The sequence below is a fragment of the Myxine glutinosa genome, chromosome 7 (assembly GCF_964187855.1).
Source record: "Myxine glutinosa chromosome 7, kmMyxGlut1.1, whole genome shotgun sequence".
Taxonomy (NCBI): Eukaryota; Metazoa; Chordata; class Myxini; order Myxiniformes; family Myxinidae; genus Myxine; species Myxine glutinosa.
Genome location: NC_136267.1, coordinates 181,116,859 through 181,137,726, shown reverse-complemented (window position 1 = coordinate 181,137,726; position 20,868 = coordinate 181,116,859). Strand labels below are relative to the sequence as shown.

At 42.9% G+C, this 20,868-nt stretch overlaps 1 protein-coding gene across 1 annotated transcript in view; it reads right to left on the bottom strand.

Moving 5' to 3' along the window:
• LOC137431866 (triple functional domain protein) overlaps positions 1-20,868 on the bottom strand; it is a 469,010-nt gene that overhangs the window by 12,838 nt on the left and 435,304 nt on the right. Inside the window, 6 exon segments of the mRNA XM_078782583.1 lie at positions 3,143-3,265; positions 6,067-6,188; positions 8,286-8,445; positions 8,618-8,639; positions 11,602-11,707; positions 16,440-16,708. Of these exon segments, the coding sequence (XP_078638709.1) occupies positions 3,143-3,265; positions 6,067-6,188; positions 8,286-8,445; positions 8,618-8,639; positions 11,602-11,707; positions 16,440-16,708 (802 nt within the window).

Here is a 20,868-nt window from a genome sequence, read left to right as displayed (position 1 = left end):
TCGTCACGAAAAGCTTATAACAACTGGTTCAGAGAAGGTCGTCACACAAAGCTTATAACAACTAGTTCAGGGTTCAGAGAAGATCGTCACAAAAAGCTTATAACAACTAGTTCAGGGTTCAGAGAAGATCGTCACAAAAAGCTTAAAACAACTAGTTCAGAGTTCAGAGATGGTTGTCACGAAAAGCTTATAACAACTAGTTCAGAGTTCAGAGATGGTCGTCACGAAAAGCTTAAAACAACTAGTTCAGAGTTCAGAGAAGGTCGTCACAAAAAGCTTATAATAACTGGTTCAGAGTTCAGAGATGGTCGTCACGAAAAGCTTATAACAACTAGTTCAGAGTTCAGATAAGGTCGTCACGAAAAGCTTCTAACAACTAGTTCAGAGTTCAGAGATGGTCGTCACGAAAAGCTTATAACAACTAGTTCAGAGTTCAGAGAAGGTCGTCACAAAAAGCTTATAATAACTGGTTCAGAGTTCAGAGATGATCGTCACGAAAAGCTTATAACAACTGTTTCAGAGCTCAGATAAGGTCGTCACGAAAAGCTTATAATAACTGGTTCAGAGTTCAGAGATGGTCGTCACGAAAAGCTTATAACAACTAGTTCAGAGTTCAGAGAAGGTCGTCACAAAAAGCCTATAATAACTGGTTCAGAGTTCAGAGATGATCGTCACGAAAAGCTTATAACAACTGTTTCAGAGCTCAGATAAGGTCGTCACGAAAAGCTTATAATAACTGGTTCAGAGTTCAGAGATGATCGTCACGAAAAGCTTATAACAACTAGTTCAGAGTTCATAGAAGGTCGTCACGAAAAGCTTATAATAACTGGTTCAGAGTTCAGAGAAGGTCGTCACGAAAAGCTTATAACAACTGGTTCATTGAAGGATGTACGATCAGGAAGACATACCACAGTGAGACAACAGACAAGTGTTCACAAGACAACAGACATCATTGACCGCATAGGACACGTGTTCACAAGAATCCCAAATAAGTCGATGAGACAGGTAGTGAGTGAGAGTATAATATGATATCGTGCAATTCATACAATCTTGAAGAAGAACCTGGGATGGAAACCACACAAACCGCATTACCTGATATTCAGCAGTTGTTACCAGGTGATTGTGACAAGAGAATGGAGTCTTGTGATCATTTCCTTCATTGTATTGATGACCGTCCAGGTGTGTTACATTACATTACCTGGTCTGACCAGACTGTTTTGGTGGTTTTGCCAACATGCATGACTTCCGTTACTGCTCAGGAAATGATCCAGAAATGAAAGTTGAATGCAGCAAAGTCGGCCCACCTGTGCTTGTTTGGTGCGTAATGACTTCTACCCAACTCATTGGACGTTACATCCTCCACAATACAAGAGACAGACAGGGATACGTGGAAATGCTTCAAAAGTTTCTTCATCCAAATATTCGGAAAGGGACAACACAGATACAACGATTTTTATTCAAGATGGTGCCTCTCGACACTTCTCAATTGAAGTTCCTAATTGCTAGGATACCATTTTCCATACAGGTAGATCGATCGAGTGGCCACCCAGGAGTCTCAATTTAACCGTGTGTGATTTTTAGTGGGGATGGGCTAAAAAAAAGTGTATGTAGAAGCTTTGGGTTGGGGGCAAGGGACAAAGCTCAGAAAGAGCAGAGGGTGCAAGACCAGAAAGGAGGTGGTAGAAGACAGAGAGACCACCGACCTGTCTGCGATGAGAAAGTAACAGGACCAGACACTTAGGTTTGTAGTGGGAGATCCCAATGATTTTGAGGGTCTTGGTTTCCAGGACATCAAGAAGGGCAAAGTGTGAAGCAGGGGTGCTGAAATGGGAGAGCCGTATTCCATCAACCTGCGAATGAAGACCTTGTAGGTAATTGGTGTTAAGTAGGAAGTGCACTTTTCTTTGAATGAACCGCCGGCAATTTAGCAGAGCCGGCGACGGCACATCCATGTTTTTCATGATATTCACATGGAATTTCCACACACTTGACACATCCTCGGTGCTCGCAATGGAAAATGCTTGGAATTCACATACGTTTATGCTCATATTGCTGGTGAACATATCATGTGTGTGTTAATCAGTCTATACAATAATGGTCCGCATTCCGCACAGAACAACCATCTCATTGTGTGTCTAGTTTAAGGCCAAAGCAAGCCGATGCCCATGCGTCATGCAACCCATGTAAAGATTCCGCACAGAAGAACCATCTCAATGTGTGTCTAGCTTAAGGCCAAAGCAAGCCGATGCCCATGCGTCATGCAACCCATGTAAAGATTCCGCACAGAAGAACCATCTCAATGTGTGTCTAGCTTAAGGCCAAAGCAAGCCGATGCCCATGCGTCATGCAACCCATGGAAAGATTCCGCACAGAAGAACCATCTCATTGTGTGACTAGCTTCAGGCCAAAGCAAGCCGATGCCCATGCGTCATGCAACCCATGTAAAGATTCCGCACAAAAGAACCATCTCAATGTGTGTCTAGCTTAAGGCCAAAGCAAGCCGATGCCCATGCGTCATGCAACCCATGTAAAGATTCCGCACAGAAGAACCATCTCATTGTGTGACTAGCTTAAGGCCAAAGCAAGCCGATGCCCATGCGTCATGCAACCCATGTAAAGATTCCGCACAGAAGAACCATCTCAATGTGTGTCTAGCTTAAGGCCAAAGCAAGCCGATGCCCATGCGTCATGCAACCCATGTAAAGATTCCGCACAGAAGACCCATCTCAATGTGTGTCTAGCTTAAGGCCAAAGCAAGCCGATGCCCATGCATCATGCAACCCATCTAAAGATTCCGCACAGAAGAACCATCTCAATGTGTGTCTAGCTTAAGGCCAAAGCAAGCCGATGCCCATGCGTCATGCAACCCATGTAAAGATTCCGCACAGAAGAACCATCTCATTGTGTGTCTAGCTTAAGGCCAAAGCAAGCCGATGCCCATGCGTCATGCAACCCATGTAAAGATTCCGCACAAAAGAACCATCTCAATGTGTGTCTAACTTAAGGCCAAAGCAAGCCGATGCCCATGCGTCATGCAACCCATGTAAAGATTCCGCACAAAAGAACCATCTCAATGTGTGTCTAGCTTAAGGCCAACGCAAGCCGATGCCCATGCATCATGCAACCCATGTAAAGTGCTCACCATCCTTCTGGTATTCCACGGTGTAGCCTGATAAGCTTTTGGTGTCTGGGCCCGACGGTGCATCCCAGTGCAAATGCACAGCGGTGCAAGTCCATTCCCTGGCCACAGGGCGTCCGGGAATGCCTCCACACGTTCCATAAGGAAAGGTGGGGAGAAATGGTACACAATTAATGTAATTATTAACATACAAACAGTTCTGTTTTTCGACGTAGGAATCCGTGACGTCATACTACTAAATTAGGGTGGCAGGATAACTCAACAGGTAGCATGTTGAACATTTTTCTGACTTCTGCATATGAGTCCGGGAGGGTCAGGCTTGACTAAAAACTGCTGTGGGCCGTAAAATCAAGAGCAAGGCCTACCTGTGGTGTAGTTAGGGGTGCAAATCCTACTGGGTCAATGTTTAACTTTTGGATGTTAATACATTATTTCAACGAGATGGTATTCATAGAATACTTACCCTGCGCAGTCAACTTGGTGGGAGCCAGCTCTTCTGTTTTTGAAGGTTTTTTCTTTAATCCAATATGGCTGCCAGAACACGTCAGCGATGACATCATAAATTTATTTACCTCCGTCACCAAAGGTGGATGGAGGTTATATTTTCACCCCTGTCTGTCTGTCTGTCTGTCTGTTTGTGAACAAGATATCTCAAAAAGTTGTGGACGGATTCGTATAAAATTTGCAGAGATGTAGCGGATGTCACAAGGATGAAATGATTAATGATTTGGTGAATCATGATTGGGATTGGGTCAACCAAAAATGATTTGGTGAAAATCCGGATTCGGATCCGGCTACTAGAATTTTTAGGTGATTCTTCACCATTGTGAGATAGGGCCAAAAATGATACATAGCAGGATATTTCAAAAAGTTGTGGACGGATGATTTTGATTAAATGTGATTCTGTATTGTGATTTTCTGGTCTACTCCGGTCTCTACTATAATTGTTACGTAGATCACGCTCAAGAAATTTCAAACTGATCAGACTAAGCGTTGCCCCTATCGAATTATGACATCATCATTAAGGCACCAATGACATCATCATTAACAACACATTACCTCTGCCACCAAAGGTGGATGGAGGTTATGTTTTCACCCCTGTCACTTAAAAGATTTTTTAATGTTTGTTTGCGATACATTGCGGTGAAGGGCCAAAAACGATACATCGCAGGATATCTCAAAAAGTTATGGACGGATTTCGACGAAACTTGCTGGACAGGTTGTGTGTGTGACAAGGACAAATCGATTCAGTTTGGTCAAGATGTGGATCCGCATCCAGCTCGTATAATTTTTAAAGTGATTCTTCACCATTGAGTGATATGGCCAACCAGGCGGAGGTTTGCTCTCTACTGAGTGCTGTTCTAGTTCCCCATGCGGAGTTCTTTACAATGAGCCACGTTTCAATTTCTTTCATGCAGTGTTCATTTTTTTGTGTCCATTTTTTCCTACTGATCAGATCAAGCGTTGTACTTGTCGAATTATGACTTCATAATGAAGGCACCAATGACATCATCAACATATCTTATTCCCCATGGGGAGTACTTGACAATGAACCTTCTTTCAATTTTTTCCATTGAGTGGTTTGGGAGATATAGAGGTGTAACGGTTTTCCAAGATGGCGTCCGTACCATATGACCTATGATGTCATAATTATGAACAAAAAATTGTCTACAGGCAGAGGTGCTCCTATGGTAAAGTTTTGTGTCGGTGTCAATCGGACCAACGGTTGCTGGAAAAAAAATGAATTTTTAAAATGCAGATAGGCACGTATGCCACATGTACGTAACACGTATGTACGCAAGCAATCGCCTAACCCTGCTTTTTGCTTTGCAAACGCAGGGTAAAAATTGTAGTCGATTGTGCACTTGTGCCTTGGCCAAGTTGCCAATTTGTGTTTAGCTGTAAGATTAGCACGACCTGAGAATATGTGGGAATACTGTCAATATGGCACAAGAATGATGCATTGATTACCGGAGTCTTCTGCCCAAAACAAATTTCCCAGTGTTTGGCGACAAATACCATAGCGAAGCGAAGTCGATGGTGCAACATCGCAAATCCCCACGCATCCCACCTCAAGCAAAGTCGAAGGATGGCAAAAGGTTCCACCAGGAATGACCTAATGTCAAATTTTGAGTTGAATTTTTTCCCCCAATTTGACACTAAGTCCTCACCCCCTGGGGAATGAACTGGGGGTCAAATCCAAAACACTGTTATATATTTTATGCATCCCCAAATGTTCATTGCACAAAGTTTCTTTTTAAAATGTTTTAAAATGTGCCTGTACTTGGATTTTTTGGTATTTCACCGTTTGACCCCAACCTAGAGGGTGGGGCTAAAAATGACAATGCTCTTGCACTTTCGTGACATTTGATGATCATAACTACGAAGTTTGTGAATTTCTGCCCAATCTTTTAGGAGGAGATAGCGTGACGGACGGACGGACGGAGCCGATTAAAATATCCCCAATTTTTGTCAAAAAGCGTGGAGATAAATATGGCATTTATGGGAGCAATTTATGGGAGCAATCAACTTTTTTGAAATTCCGACTTCTTTCCTGGAAGTCCTAGTCCATGTGTTTTATACCTCTCCCATCTCCCCTCCCCCTTCCCGTGCCTCCTCCCCCCAAGCCCTCTCCCTCCCACAGATCTCCCGATGTCTCTGCTCTCAAATGTTGTACTTGTGTGCTTCCCTCTCTCCCCATCTTGTCTCCCGCTCCCTTTATCTTATGTTTTACGTGTCAGTTTGTCTTTTTGTGATTAATGTTAGCTCTTACACGAGCCTCGGTCTTGTATTAAAAAAAAAAAAAAAAAAATTAAAACATATACAATACATTTCTCACCCACAGGCTTCAAGTGATTATCTGGTTCAGCATTTCAAGTCTTACTTCCCATAAATTTTCAAAGGTGGATCACTCAACGTAAAAGTACCTTGAATCTTCAGTTGTGCCGACGTTGTAATTATCCCGAGCTTTCCACTCGCCACGCAGGTGTAAAAACCCGTGTCTTGTGGACATACGTTGTGAATCTTCAGTGTCCACATCCCATCCTCTCTGCAAAAAAAGTCAAACATGACATATAATAACTCCCACAATTCCATGGGACAAAATCTTGCAGAAGTAATAGTTTTGAAAAGCACACCAAAATGTTTTGGTTCAATAAGATTTTCAGGAACACGAATAACATTTTTAGCTTTGTCTATGACAAAGTGGAGAAGAGTTGTTAAAGCCTTAACGATGCCCATCAGTCAGACATTCAGTTAGTCCTTCCTTCTGGCAATGGGTCCATTAACATTTTTTAGTATTTCCCCCCCTACTTCTCCGCACCTCAACGGATTTTTTTGGAACTTGACGTGACGATTCATGACGTCGATACCCAAAAACGAATGGAGCCCTTTTTAAATTTCCATCCACGTGGTGAGATAATTAGTTAATTAACTCAAAATGTAACCTATGTTTGTATGTCCATCACATGTCCCAGATTCTGTCATCAATGTTAACCTCGTTATTTATGTCCTAGTTATTTATTTTTTAACTTCTTCCTCCTCTTAATTTGCCCAGAATCATTATTTAATTGAACCACTTCATTTATTTTGATCTTAAACATTGGTAAATTCAACCTCTTGATTGAATTTAACCTCTTAATGCCATTAATGCCCTCTTGTTTTGAAAAATGGGAAAGAAAGGCGGTGGGGAAGATAGGTAGTTGGAATGGGGTTGGTTCTTGATAATGACGCCATCATCTTTCAAATTGAAGACGTCCATTAAATAAATCACCAAGCCTGTTATGTTCACATTACGTAATCCCGCAACGTTGAAAATCCACTCGCTGACAGGGATGATCGGGGAGGACGGGTAGAACACGCTCATCCACAGCCCGTCAAACTGGTCCTTGTACACCCTCGTTGGCGTCATTTCAGGTGATTCTGTGATACAGCTTTACCTGTGGCCTCGGGTTCTTCTGGAAGCTTCTGTGATGCAAGGACTTCACCTTCTGAGACCTTGTAAAACGTGACTGTCCAACGGTCTTCGGCCTGTGCGCACCCTCCAGATGAGATCCTTTCAAACGTGCTCACCGCCAATATTTTACCCATTTATAACCCGTTGGGGTTTACTGTACCAACTGCTTGCTTGAGTCAAGTTGCCACGTCGAGAGTCATGAGTTAACTTTATGTTGCAGCTTCATTGTTGTATATTTATTTTTTTGTATACAAGATCGAGGCTCGTGTAAGAGCTAACATCAATCACAAAAAAAACAAAAAACGGACACAAAACATACAATAAAGGGAGTGGGAGACAATATGGGGAGAGAGAGGGAAGCACACAAGTATGACAGCAGAGAACTGGGACATTGGGAGATCTGTGGGAGGGAGAGGGCTTGGGGGGAGGAGGCATGGGAAGAGGGGTGTGGGGGGGGGGGGGGGTGGGAGAGGTATAAAACATATGGACTCTGCTAGGACGTCCAGGAAAGAAGTCGGTATTTCAATAAAAGTGCATCTGGGGTGAATTAGCGGGGGTAGAAAAGATCAAGGTTTTGGATGGGGGAAGGTAAGAGATGGTGGTGAACAGCTGTTTTAAAGACCTGGAGGGAGGAGTGGGATTGAAGAGAGTGAGAGAGTTTGTTCCAGAGGTGGGACAAAAGAGGAATGAAGGAGTGAAGGTGAGCAGATACTAGTCTACAACTAGTCTGTGATGTTTGTACGTTTGTGGGATTTAATTTGGGGATTTTTGGAAAAGTCATTCAGTGTTACATTCAATTAGTAATATTGTGCTTAATGTAGACATTTCCTTAATGTAGGATTAATAAATATTCCTTATAAATTCACTCTTCAGTTATGTCTCCTGTCGTATGTCAGTTTCACCCTTAAAACAACATGAAAGGCACATCAGTGTCATACATCCAAAAAGCAAAGATGATGACGAAAGAAAATAAGGTTTTCATATCAACAATGGTTCATGCTACCACCAATCCAGCTTTCCCATTTGTACAGATAAAATTCACAGGGCTCCAATCCTCCATCCCCTGTCCCCTATCAACCGACCGCATCACTCTCGTAAATATGGTATGTAATCTCCTTTACAGGTTGATTGCTAATAAGCATAAATATTCCAAGGTGAGTAATGAAAATAGTGTTCCTGTTCTCCATGTACCTCCCACTTATGGAGTAATGGTCACCAGAATACAGTACTTCCTGGCCAGGGCTCTTCCAGCTCACGGGTGCTGCGGCCTGTGGTGCCAGGTAGCAGCGAAAGGTAGCCGTCTCTCCTTCAGCACACACGACGTCCGACAGTCCCTCCAAAAAACCGGATTCTGGTGCATAGGATATTTGTGTGAAACTTTTGAAGAATAAAACTAGAATTAATATAGTTTAAGTGTTCAGCTGTTATAAAATCAATGAGTAAAATTGGCGATTATATAACAATATTGTGAATTATTTTAGAAAAAGCAAAATTCTAACTCACTATTTAATAACAACACGAACCTGATCTGCTTGGATTCGAAGGCTGAAGGAAAAAAACAAAAACACAAACGATTCAAAATTAATGTCATGCCTTCACAAATGGGGCAAACTGAGAATTCATTGGGTTTGTAACAAACATCTTACTATAATTCACCAAATGTCCGTCCGTCTGTCTGTCCGTCTGTTTCCAGGTACCGCAAAAACGGCTGAACCGATCGCAACGAAATTTTGGGTGGGTAATCCTGGGACTCCCTGGAGTAAAATAGGCTATATTGCTTTTCCAATTTCAGCTTTGGTTTCCAGCATTTTCAGGTTTGGATTCCCGCCTAACGTTATTGTCCCGAGTACCGCATGCACTGATCGCAACGATACACTTCCATGCCCGTAGGATTCCCACGGGTGACCCCACTAGTTATTAAAATACAAGGGAATGTGAATGAATGACGCAAAATAAAGATAATGATGGTGAGCGAAGACAAGGATAGCCCGAGTGGACACCCACAGGGTTAGAACGTACAAATCGACCGTACGGCCTCGGTGAAGGGGCAAGTACCAAGTGTTATGGATTCGGCCCTAAGGGTTGTTGTTATGATTATTGTTGTTGATTCTAAGTATTCTGGTGATTGTGGTTGAAGGGAAAGGGTTATTATAGTTAAAAGATTTAAAAGCGATCCTGGTAAAATGTGGCCGGAAATCCGGATCGTGACCGGAAGAGGTGGAGCGACAGAAAAAGAGGCGGGAGGAGATCGTGAAGAGACGTTGTTGTTGAAGCTCCGGACCGAGCGTTCGACGTACAGTGCGAGTGAACTTTGCGTCCTTGAAGGGAAGTTCGGGCGATAAGAGTTATCGCCGGAGTGCGTGGAGCCAGTGTCGTCGGGTATCCTCATTGAGGTTCCGGAGGATCCTGGCCTCAAGGCCCGGGTTCGAGGGAAAGCCGTCCGCCATCTTCGCCACGCGAGCAACCGGCAGTGAACCGGTTTTGGTCGTGTCGGCTGGACATTATTCCCCGGTGGTTTGCCGGGGACGGCTGTGCCAGAAAGGGCACGTGAGAATTATACGGAGGCTCGCGGATTGAAACCGCAACGTGTATGTCGGAGCGCGTCTTTGTGAGGTTCCTGTCCACCGCTGTGTTGCTGGGTGCTGAACAATGTGACCTCGGGGTCGTCTCGCTCGCCTACGCCTCAATTGACCATCGGGCCTTGACTCCCCGATCGAGGGAGCGCACAGAGACATTGGGACTTCGCCTTGGAGGGGTGCAGAGACATTGGGGAGGTGCCGTGAGTTTGGGGTTAAGGGGCTTGATAAGGATATCATCGTAAGATTTGAAAGTAGGGGTGATTGCCCCATTGTTGTATGGCTCTTTGTGTGTGATTTATAATATATTATTGTTTGTTTATAACCTGGTGTGGTTGCATTATTGATTTGACTGTTTTATTTGCTGGATTTCAACCAAGGATAACACATCTTTCTGCCGGGGACCCTCTCGGGGTTCGGAGGTCTACCGAGCCCAGAGGTAAGGGGGGGACCCCGTAACACATGGTACCCATCTACCAGCAGGATCCTTATGAAGATCCCCTCAGGATAGCTGGAGCCTCTCATTGGATTTGCAGTTTTTTTCCAATAAGGTTATTGAGATGAGGCATTCGGGTTGAAATGGTTTTCAACCTATTCTCAACTCTCATTGGGTAAAATGGGATTTTTTTTGTATGCAGAGTCGAGGCCCATAGTGGAGTGAGAAAATGGAACAGAGCAGGACATAATATAACGAAAAGAAGATTTGAAAGGTGAGAAGTAATGAATGTGGAGAGGATCAAAAGAGGGATACGAAAACACAAACGGGTGGACAAGATGGATACAGGCGCAAACTCTCAAGAAGTGGAAGGAGGGAATGGGGAAGAAGCAGAATATGGAAGAAAAAAACATTAATGTAGATTATTTATTTATTTAATAGAAAACAATTAAGATGTTGGTGAGGGAACATGGGTGGTGTTGGGGAAAATCAAGTAGCCTGGAAAGAGGCAAGCTTGAGGAAGGTTATTGGGGTAGAAGATATCATGAGTATGGATGGGGGTTTATCAGCTGACTTGAAGCTCTGGAGGGACGAGGAGATAGCTGGAAGAATATCTTCATCACATGTGCACTCCGCTTTGAGCAATCTCGTCTGGGTTTGAATCTCTACCGAGCTATCAGCTGTCACCACATGTTTTGCACGCAGGGCAATGTTCCAAAGGGTGTGCCACTCTATGGAAGAACCCATCTGTCAGCACTGGCCGGGGATGGACGATAAGGGCCCGACATCTTTTTTGTGAACAGGAGGGGAGTTATCGCCGGCACCCTGAAAAATAAAATTCCTGCCCTAACCTGCAGGGGGCACTACATCAGTGGAAAATCAGCGCTCCCAGAAATGATGCAAACTAAAGCAGCCTGTGGTGCACGCAAACAAGTGAATGGCCGAGATTCCTGGTTTGGAACCTGACATGTGGCAAAAGTTTGTGGACATGAGCGAAGAAATGCCATGTGGGACACATTTTGGAAACAGAATCGGTGTCGTGGGGTGATCCAAACGTGTACGGAGCTTGGCATAGCTCAATGTCTCCTTCGGAGATCTTTTTGAACACAGCACGTCGTAAGAAAAATTCCTTCAAAAATGATGAATTGACAAGAAAAAATATGTAAATTGAGATGAATTCAGACTTTAACAAAAAGTCTCGGTCAAATTTGAACAACCAGTAAAAAGGGGAATAAATGAAGAAATGTTGATCATGGCCAAAGTAGACTTTTTAATTGCGAAATTGACAGCAGATAAATGATTAGGTTAACTGTAAATACGTGAGAAAGAAGATTCCTGACTGCAGATGGACACAAGACTTCTGAGAAACTACCACAGGTGTCTATTTTGGAAAATCAGATTTAAAAAAAATTGAGGTCCTCACTACTTTTCTTTTATTTCTAGTAAAAGGCAAACCAAACCAATCAGCAAAAGGAGCTTCAATCAGCACACTCACCCTTCCATTAGTGGTGCCACATTCATGAAGTTGTGACAAGCCATTTTCCTTTCGGTGCTCTCCATGCTTACGTGGGTGCAACGAGGACTGTGGGCGTGTGGGTTTCCTGTGAATGGCACAACGAGTGGTTTATTCACAATCCTTTAGCCATCAATATTAAAGCAGAGAGAATCACTCGTACATCATCCATACATCAAGCGCTGCTTGTCCGGTAATCCATCATGTTGTATTTTCTCTTAATTCTTCAAAGCTGATAGGCAGCCGCTTGCAAAAGAAGGAAATTCAGAAAATTTAAGAGGCCAATTTTTATCTATGTCACAATCATTCACAACCTTATATGTATATACAGTGATACAGGGGTGGAAGGATAGCTTGGAGGTACTGTATACACATTGTCTCAGAGCTGTCGAGCCTGGGTTCGAATCTGGGCCCAGGTATGAAATTTCACTCTGATGTTTTGAGGGCAGAACGAGGCATCAATGAGTGCGCTGTACATCTGCAGGATATTAGGCCAGAGGACCGGTCTCTGGAAACCCAGAAATAAATGGGCTTGCGGAGAGTTAATGAGAGTGGAAATCATGTTTTTTTTGGACGGAGGATGACCGAAGATGGTGGTGAACGGCGGTCTTGAAGACCTGGAGGGAAGAATGGGATTGAAGAGAATGTGGAAGTTGGTTCCATCTGCATGATATTAGGCCAGAGGACCGGTCTCTGGAAACCCAGAAATAAATGGGCTTGCGGAGAGTTAATGAGAGTGGAAATCATGTTTTTTTTGGACGGAGGATGACCAAAGATGGTGGTGAACGGCGGTCTTGAAGACCTGGAGGGAAGAATGGGATTGAAGAGAATGTGGAAGTTGGTTCCATCTGCATGATATTAGGCCAGAGGACCGGTCTCTGGAAACCCAGAAATAAATGGGCTTGCGGAGAGTTAATGAGAGTGGAAATCATGTTTTTTTTGGACGGAGGATGACCGAAGATGGTGGTGAACGGCGGTCTTGAAGACCTGGAGGGAAGAATGGGATTGAAGAGAATGTGGAAGTTGGTTCCATCTGCAGGATATTAGTCCAGAGGACCGGTCTCTGGAAACCCAGAAATAAATGGGCTTGCGGAGAGTTAATGAGAGTGGAAATCATGTTTTTTTTGGACGGAGGATGACCAAAGATGGTGGTGAACGGCGGTCTTGAAAACCTGGAGGGAAGAATGACATTGAAGAGAATGTGGAATTTGGTTCCATCTGCATGATATTAGGCCGGAGGACCGGTGTCTGGAAACCCGGAAATAAATGGGCTTGCGGAGAGTTAATGAGAGTGGAAATCATGTTTTTTTTGGACGGAGGATGACCGAAGATGGTGGTGAACGGCGGTCTTGAAGACCTGGAGGGAAGAATGAGATTGAAGAGAATGTGGAAGTTGGTTCCATCTGCAGGATATTAGGCCGGAGGACCGGTATCTGGAAACCCGGAAATAAATGGGCTTGCGGAGAGTTAATGAGAGTGGAAATCATGTTTTTTTTTTGGACGGAGGATGACCAAAGATGGTGTTGAACGGCGGTCTTGAAAACCTGGAGGGAAGAATGGGATTGAAGAGAATGTGGAAGTTGGTTCCATCTGCATGATATTAGGCCGGAGGACCGGTGTCTGGAAACCCGGAAATAAATGGGCTTACGGAGAGTTAATGAGAGTGGAAATCATGTTTTTTTTGGACGGAGGATGACCGAAGATGGTGGTGAACGGCGGTCTTGAAGACCTGGAGGGAAGAATGGGATTGAAGAGAATGTGGAAGTTGGTTCCATCTGCAGGATATTAGTCCAGAGGACCGGTCTCTGGAAACCCAGAAATAAATGGGCTTGCGGAGAGTTAATGAGAGTGGAAATCATGTTTTTTTTGGACGGAGGATGACCGAAGATGGTGGTGAACGGCGGTCTTGAAGACCTGGAGGGAAGAATGGGATTGAAGAGAATGTGGAAGTTGGTTCCATCTGCATGATATTAGGCCGGAGGACCGGTGTCTGGAAACCCGGAAATAAATGGGCTTACGGAGAGTTAATGAGAGTGGAAATCATGTTTTTTTTGGACGGAGGATGACCGAAGATGGTGGTGAACGGCGGTCTTGAAGACCTGGAGGGAAGAATGGGATTGAAGAGAATGTGGAAGTTGGTTCCACAGTTGGGGAAAAAAGAGAAACAAATGAGTGGAGGTGAGCAGAGAGTCTGGATTTTGGAAGTTTCACGAGATGGGGACTGCTGGTGGACCGTATGCACCACACAGAAACCTGGGGGGCTTAGAGCCCAGAAAAGGCAAAGGGTACAAGACCGGAAAGGAGGCGGTGGAAGACGGTGAGACCACCGATCTGTCTGCGATGTGAAAGTGACAGGACTCTCTTGTTTGTTTCACGAACACGGTTCAGTGTATTACTCACAAGTGAGTTGGGATGACGACGGTCTTTTAAGAAATGACGCATTTCATCCACTTTGCAGTTAAAATCGGAATCATCATTCCCAGAGACGACTTAGCCTCAGCAACTGAGGGTGTGGGATTAAACTTTTGAGAGGAGAAGTATGGGAGGATAAATAAAAATAAGTAATTGTGGGAATTGTTGGGTTTATAATGAACAGTCAACCAGACTTGGTGGTGTAATGGTTAGAAGTGTCCCCGCGGCCGAGTCATACCAGGACTTTAAAAACGGTACGTGCTGCTTGCTTGCTTGATCCTGAGGTCTGATGTGCTGTATGATGTTGCTCTATTATACAGTCATCCATGTGATGTCTCATTCAAAACTGAATAAAAATTGACTCTTCCATGAAACCAACAGAGACATTTGCATTGTTAGGCCTCATTATTGTACCTATGGCCATAACATTAATCCTTCTGTAGAATGAAAGTCTGTTTGTGGAATTTCCCTCCTTCAGGGAATGAACCACTACAGGATACTCGGGGAACAACAGCTTATTATCAGACTTGGTAATTGTTGAACGACCATTTTTGTGTTCCAGCAATCTCACCGCTTGTGTAAGCCAGGTGTTGATTTAACGGTTAAAGTGGCCGACTTGAGATCTGAGGGTCCTGAGTTTGAGCACCTGCCATGCTGTTGGATTATTAACACCAGGTGGGTTGATACAGCCTGTCAACCTTCCGAGGTCAACAAAATGAGTACCAGCATACTCGGAATGGGGGGGGGGGGGGGGGGCGTGGGGGGGCATTGATTCAGCGGCACAGCCACACCCCCAGAAAATGATGCAACCAACCAGCCACAGGCTGCATACGATCCACCACCCCTTGTGTAATCAATAATCATAATAGGATGGTTTGTTGGCCAAGTGCAAGAGCAAGAGGTCATTTTGAGGAATATAATGAAGCTTGTGGTGAAATGTGCAGATGCAACCCAGGTTTACCTAGGACAAATGGCTTTTCCCTAAAGTCATTTTTACGCTGCTCTTGCGAAGCTAAATGCAGGGTTAAGTGATCGGTTGCGTATGTGTGGCATACATGGGTACGCACGTGCATGTCTGCCTTTCAAAAATCCATTTTCTCGGCAACCATTAGTCCGATTGACATGGAATTTTCACCATAAGAGTGCCTCCGCCTGTATAATATTTTTTATTCAATGGTATGACGTCATAGGTCATGTGGTACAGGCGCCATCTTGGAAAAACGTTGCCCCTCTATCTGCTAAACCTCTCATTGGAAAAAAATTGAAACATGGTGCGTTGTCAAGTACTGCCCATGGGGAATAAGTTATGTTAATGATGATGTCATCAGTAGCGTCATCATGATGTCATAATGCAACAAGTGCAACACTTGATCTGATCAGTATGAATTTTTCCGTTTTTTTTTTTAATCGGAAATGATATTTTTGCTCTTTTTTTCGCTCTTTTCGCTCTTTTCGAAACCTCTCATTTCGCTCTTTCACGAGCCTCGATCTTGTATACAAAAAAAACAAAAAAAAATCAAAAAAAAAAATCAACCTCAGCTAAAGCCTTTTGGGAGAAACAAGGTAAATACTGAACTGTGATGACATCACAGCTGGCAATTTAATACAAGTTTATACCGTGTACTCCTCCCCCCAAGCCCTCTCCCTTCCACAGATCTATCGACGTCCCTGTTCTCTGCTGTTGTTGTGCTTGTGTGCGTCCCTCTCTCTCCCCCACTTGTCTCCCACTCCCTTTATTGTATGTTTTATGTGTCCGTGAATGTTTTCGTGTTTAATGTATTAGCTCTTACACGAGCCTCGACTCTATTCAAAAAAAAGAAAAAAATAAGTAAATAAAAAAGACAGTACCAGGCCAGAAATCTGGACACAAGCTGATACTTTCATCTCTGTGACCAGGATTAAGGGGTGCTGCTCATATTTGCGAGTGGCCTAAATTTTACTTTTTGGCGACTTTTATTTGGCCTACTTTTACTTGCGAGTGGCTTTTACCCCTGTGACCCCAATGATATTTCATCAGGGTGCTTCTGTTTGCCTTTTTTTTTTTTTTTCAAAAAGTGATGTGGGATTTACTGATATAATCCTCATTCTCAAGTTTATTTGAGCCATCCCATGCCCCACATTCCAAGTTGGTAGTCTTGGTCATTTTTAATTTTCACATAAAACAGCCCTTTTGGCCATTACACAAGAGTTTAGGATGGGATTTTGATCACAAATTATTAATTTCCTTTCTGAACCAAACCGGATATCGCAAGGCCATCACAAAAATATCATTTTAAAAGGGTTATCATACGGTCTAAATGAAGCAACTTTTTTGGCCATTTGTCGGTATTTTGGATGTAAATACTCGTAAGCTATTAGGGCATCGAGCCAGATGGCTCATATTTACATGATGCCAATGGATGGCTCACCTGTCATTCATAATTTCTTCAGTACCCGGTCCATTGGAGCTGGGGAAGTTCCTAGTATGGCCCAAAACATAGCCTGGGATCCAGCCCTCCGCAGCAGGACAATGGCAGGAGGCCGGACGATGCACCAGGAACATGCTCTGCTGGTTTGAGGTGAGAACCTGAACAGCGTCTCCTTGCACCAAGCTCACTTCATCCTCACGCTCCGCTACAAAGTCCTGCGTCACGAGCATGGTGAACAGGCCCAGTGAAACCGGCTCATTGCTGCTGGGCTGCACACGTCACAAATTTTGGAAAGTCTTAGTTTACTTATGGAGCTTCAAAGAGTGAAAAAGTTATTGGAGTAGAGCTAACCAAGATAAATGTTTCAGGAAATAAAATGGCTTTTAATTTGGGATGGATAAATCAACAAACTTTACAGAAAACAAAGCAACTAAAGAAGTAAAGAAAAGAAGAAAAAGAGCCAGAATAGTTTTTGAAATAATAAATCACAGGAAGAGGTGTTTTTACATATGCATCCTTGGGTAAACATGGGTTAACAAACAAAACTAGAGCGAAGTCGATGACGCGCCATCGCTAATCCCCACGCTTCCCACCTAAAGCAGAGTTAAAAGATGGAAAAAAGTTTCACCAGGTAGGACCCAATATCAAATTTTGAGTAAAATTTTTTTTCCCATTTTTACCCCTGTGACCCCAAGTTCCCACCCCTCTGGGGCATGAACTGGGGGTCAAATCCAAAAAATATGTTGCATATTTCATGCGTCTCCCAATGTTGATCACATTTGCAGTTTCATTTTTTAAAAATGTTTAAATGATTCTGCTCTCACACATTCTTGCCGTATAGTGATCTACCAAGTTTAGTGAATTTGGTCCAACTACCAAGTGGTCCAACTACCAAGTTTAATGAATTTCTACCGTTTAGGAGGAGAAAGCGTGACGGACGGACAAACAGACAGACAGACGGAGACGATTACAATATCCCCGTGGGGATAAGATCCCAAGGAACGAATAGATTGCTTAATTTACTTACATGATGTGGTATAACAGAACGATTGCTATTGTATACGTGTGCAAGGCAATCGTTCGTCCCTGACCGTGAAAAACCTGACATCACACAAATTACGCATTACATTCCCAACGAGATGTTTCCATGTAATTCAGCCATCCAAAATAACGTCCGAGTGATAGATGAGACGCCTGCAAGGCCGAGGTTTGCGCAACTCACAGCGTACTCGGAAGGGACACCACAAACGTCTCCAACAAAAGTTCTCAAGGAGTTCTCAGCAAGACTTGCAAGTAGAAACATTGCATTAGTAATGAAGATTATAGTCATGCAGACAGTGGAAGTGAAGATATTCGTGGAAAATGAATACAGTATGAACAATTAAATAAATAAGCACAAAATTAAACCACAATTAATGTGATGCATGGTGGTATGAGAAAATAACATGTTAATGATGTTAGTGCCTTTACCGGCAGTCTGTCAACTCTACAGGATGAACTTCAGGAAACAAGGCCAAAACAAACTGAAATTTAAACACCCAAGGACTCAGCAGAGCTTGGGGACGAGTGAGGCCTGATATCAATATGGGCAGAAAAGGACATTTACTTTTTCTTAACTTTCATGGTGGTGTGTGGAAAAAAACAAAAAGTTCAGACGAATGTTTATACAGTGTGGATATTCCAGAGTGAACTCAAAAGTAGCAAATCCAATCTGATAGGATAGAACAGGTAGATTTGGCTCGACTGGACGATCGGTGTACCCAAGCATGAACTGACAAATGAGGGACTTTGCGATTAAAGTTAAACTAATTAATAATAATTTGAGATTCTCCGAGGGCTGATGCCAATTTCTTCATTCTTTTATTTATATTTTATTGAAGACCAAATTCCATTTCAGTGATGTTATGTTCACGATGTTACTGAAAATACCGGTGGCCTCTACCTTGCTATAAACAATTTTGCACATCTTCGGTACTTGTGTATACCTATCGGCCTTTAGCTTCAATTCAATTATTTAACAGAAATTGCCGGAAAATGTTAAAACCTTGAAATTTTATTGGGACTTATAAATGATGGAATGGTGGAATAAATTTATTTTAGAAGTAGAGTCAAATCAATGTTGTCCACTAATATTGTCCATATCCACGATCAATATTGCCCACCAATATTGTCCATATCCACAATCAATATTGCCCACCAATATTGTCCATATCCACAATCGATATTGCCCACCAATATTGTCCATATCCACAATCGATATTGTCCACCAATATTGTCCATATCCACAATCAATATTTTCCACCAATATTGTCCATATCCACAATCAATATTGTCCACCAATATTGTCCATATCCACAATCGATATTGCCCACCAATATTGTCCACATCCACAATCAATATTTTCCACCAATATTGTCCATATCCACAATCAATATTGTCCACCAATATTGTCCATATCCACAATCAATATTGTCCACCAATATTGTCCATATCCACAATCGATATTGCCCACCAATATTGTCCATATCCACAATAGATATTTTCCACCAATATTGTCCATATCCACAATCAATATTGTCCACCAATATTGTCCATATCCACAATCAATATTGCCCACCAATATTGTCCATATCCACAATCGATATTGTCCACCAATATTGTCCACATCCACAATCAATATTTTCCACCAATATTGTCCATATCCACAATCAATATTGTCCACCAATATGGTCCATATCCACAATCAATGTTGTCCACCAATATTGTCCATATCCACAATCAATATTGTCCACCAATATTGTCCATATCCACAATCAATATTGTCCACCAATATTGTCCATATCCACAATCAATGTTGTATGTTTGCATGGTAACAGAAAAATGGCGACAAAGTCCAATTATTGGGCCACCTATGCACGGAAAAGACGAGGAGATGGATACAAACAAAAAACATCCTGACTCAGGAATGTTTCGTGAAGAGGAAAGAAATCACTGGAAAAGTTCAGGTGAATTATTCTGCCTGTGATTGGTTTAAAATCACCTCCAAGACAATTTCATCTCTCCGAGTTTGCTCGGCAACCGGAGTTCATTTTGATGCCCCAACAGAAGAATCAACACCAGCTGACTTGAGTTCCATGATGGGAATTTGGAGGTTGAACGTGAGCTGAATAATCAACAAGTCGGTAAATTCAAGTGCACGTATCGCAACGGATTTCAGGCAGAGCTCAGATAATCGAGGAGGATCATAATATCGCGAGATAATAACATCGGAGAGGGGTCTTGCTAATTGGCCGATGCTAAAAACGTAATGTTCCAATTGGTTTTGATTTTTTGAAAAAATGGCTTTGATGTGCTTAAAACGGGAACTTGGCCCATGTTGTATTGAAAACAAAAAGTTTACGTCTTTCAGTAAAGGAATGTCTACTTTTCCTGACAATTTGAGCGCTGATTTAGGGGTGCATTTGAGAAGTTCTGGAAGAAATATAATGACTCACAAACTAACTAAATCTGGAGGCCGAAGTGTGTTTTAATATCAATTTCACATTTTAATTCATGTAATTACATCATAATCAAAAAGTGCTTCAGCAGAATTAAAAATCAAGTTCCGGAAACCAAACCGACCTCATATTTCTTGCAGGCCTAGTTTTCTTTTTCTTTACTTCCCAAATTTAATAGTTATCTCCACCACCGAGGGTGAACGAAGGTTATGTTTTCACCTCCGACTGTTAGCAGGATATCTAAATATGTTATTGACGGATTCGGATGAAATTTGGTGGACGGGTTGGGTGTTTCACAAGGACGAGATGCTTCGATGTTGGTGAGGATCCGGATCCGGACACTAGGAGTTTCAAGTGATTCTTCACCATTGAGAGATGGGGCCAAAAACGATACATATCATGATATTTCATGTTATGGAGGAGTTATGACATAGCCTGGTGGATGAGATGGGTAGGTGAGAAGAACAAGCCAATTGGATTTTGGTATGTGACAAGGACGAACAGTTCGGATGCAGATCCGGCTTATCAGTGGGTATATAAACGTAAACTGCTCAGCCTGGTGTTAGTATGCTCTCTACCGAGTGCTATTCTAGTTTCCAATATGATTTCATTACTTCTGTTGGATTTGGAAGTCTCCAATTTCCGCTTCTTCATGGTGGGGATAACGTGAGATCACCACTGCACTAACCTGCACCATCGTTGTTCTCTGCGGTGTTAACGGTGAGAGCCAATGCCGATTGATTGGAGTAAAGGGATCGCAAACTTTGCTAGATAATCTGAAAGTGTTGCACGATCCACCAGAAAACACTTCAACAATCCACATGCTCATGAGAAGAAAACAGTCTGATAATGCAAGTACTTGGGGACCGGATTGGCCAAGCCAGTTAATTACGGTTTCATTATTTTCCAAAGTATGGTTTTTCAGACTCCTT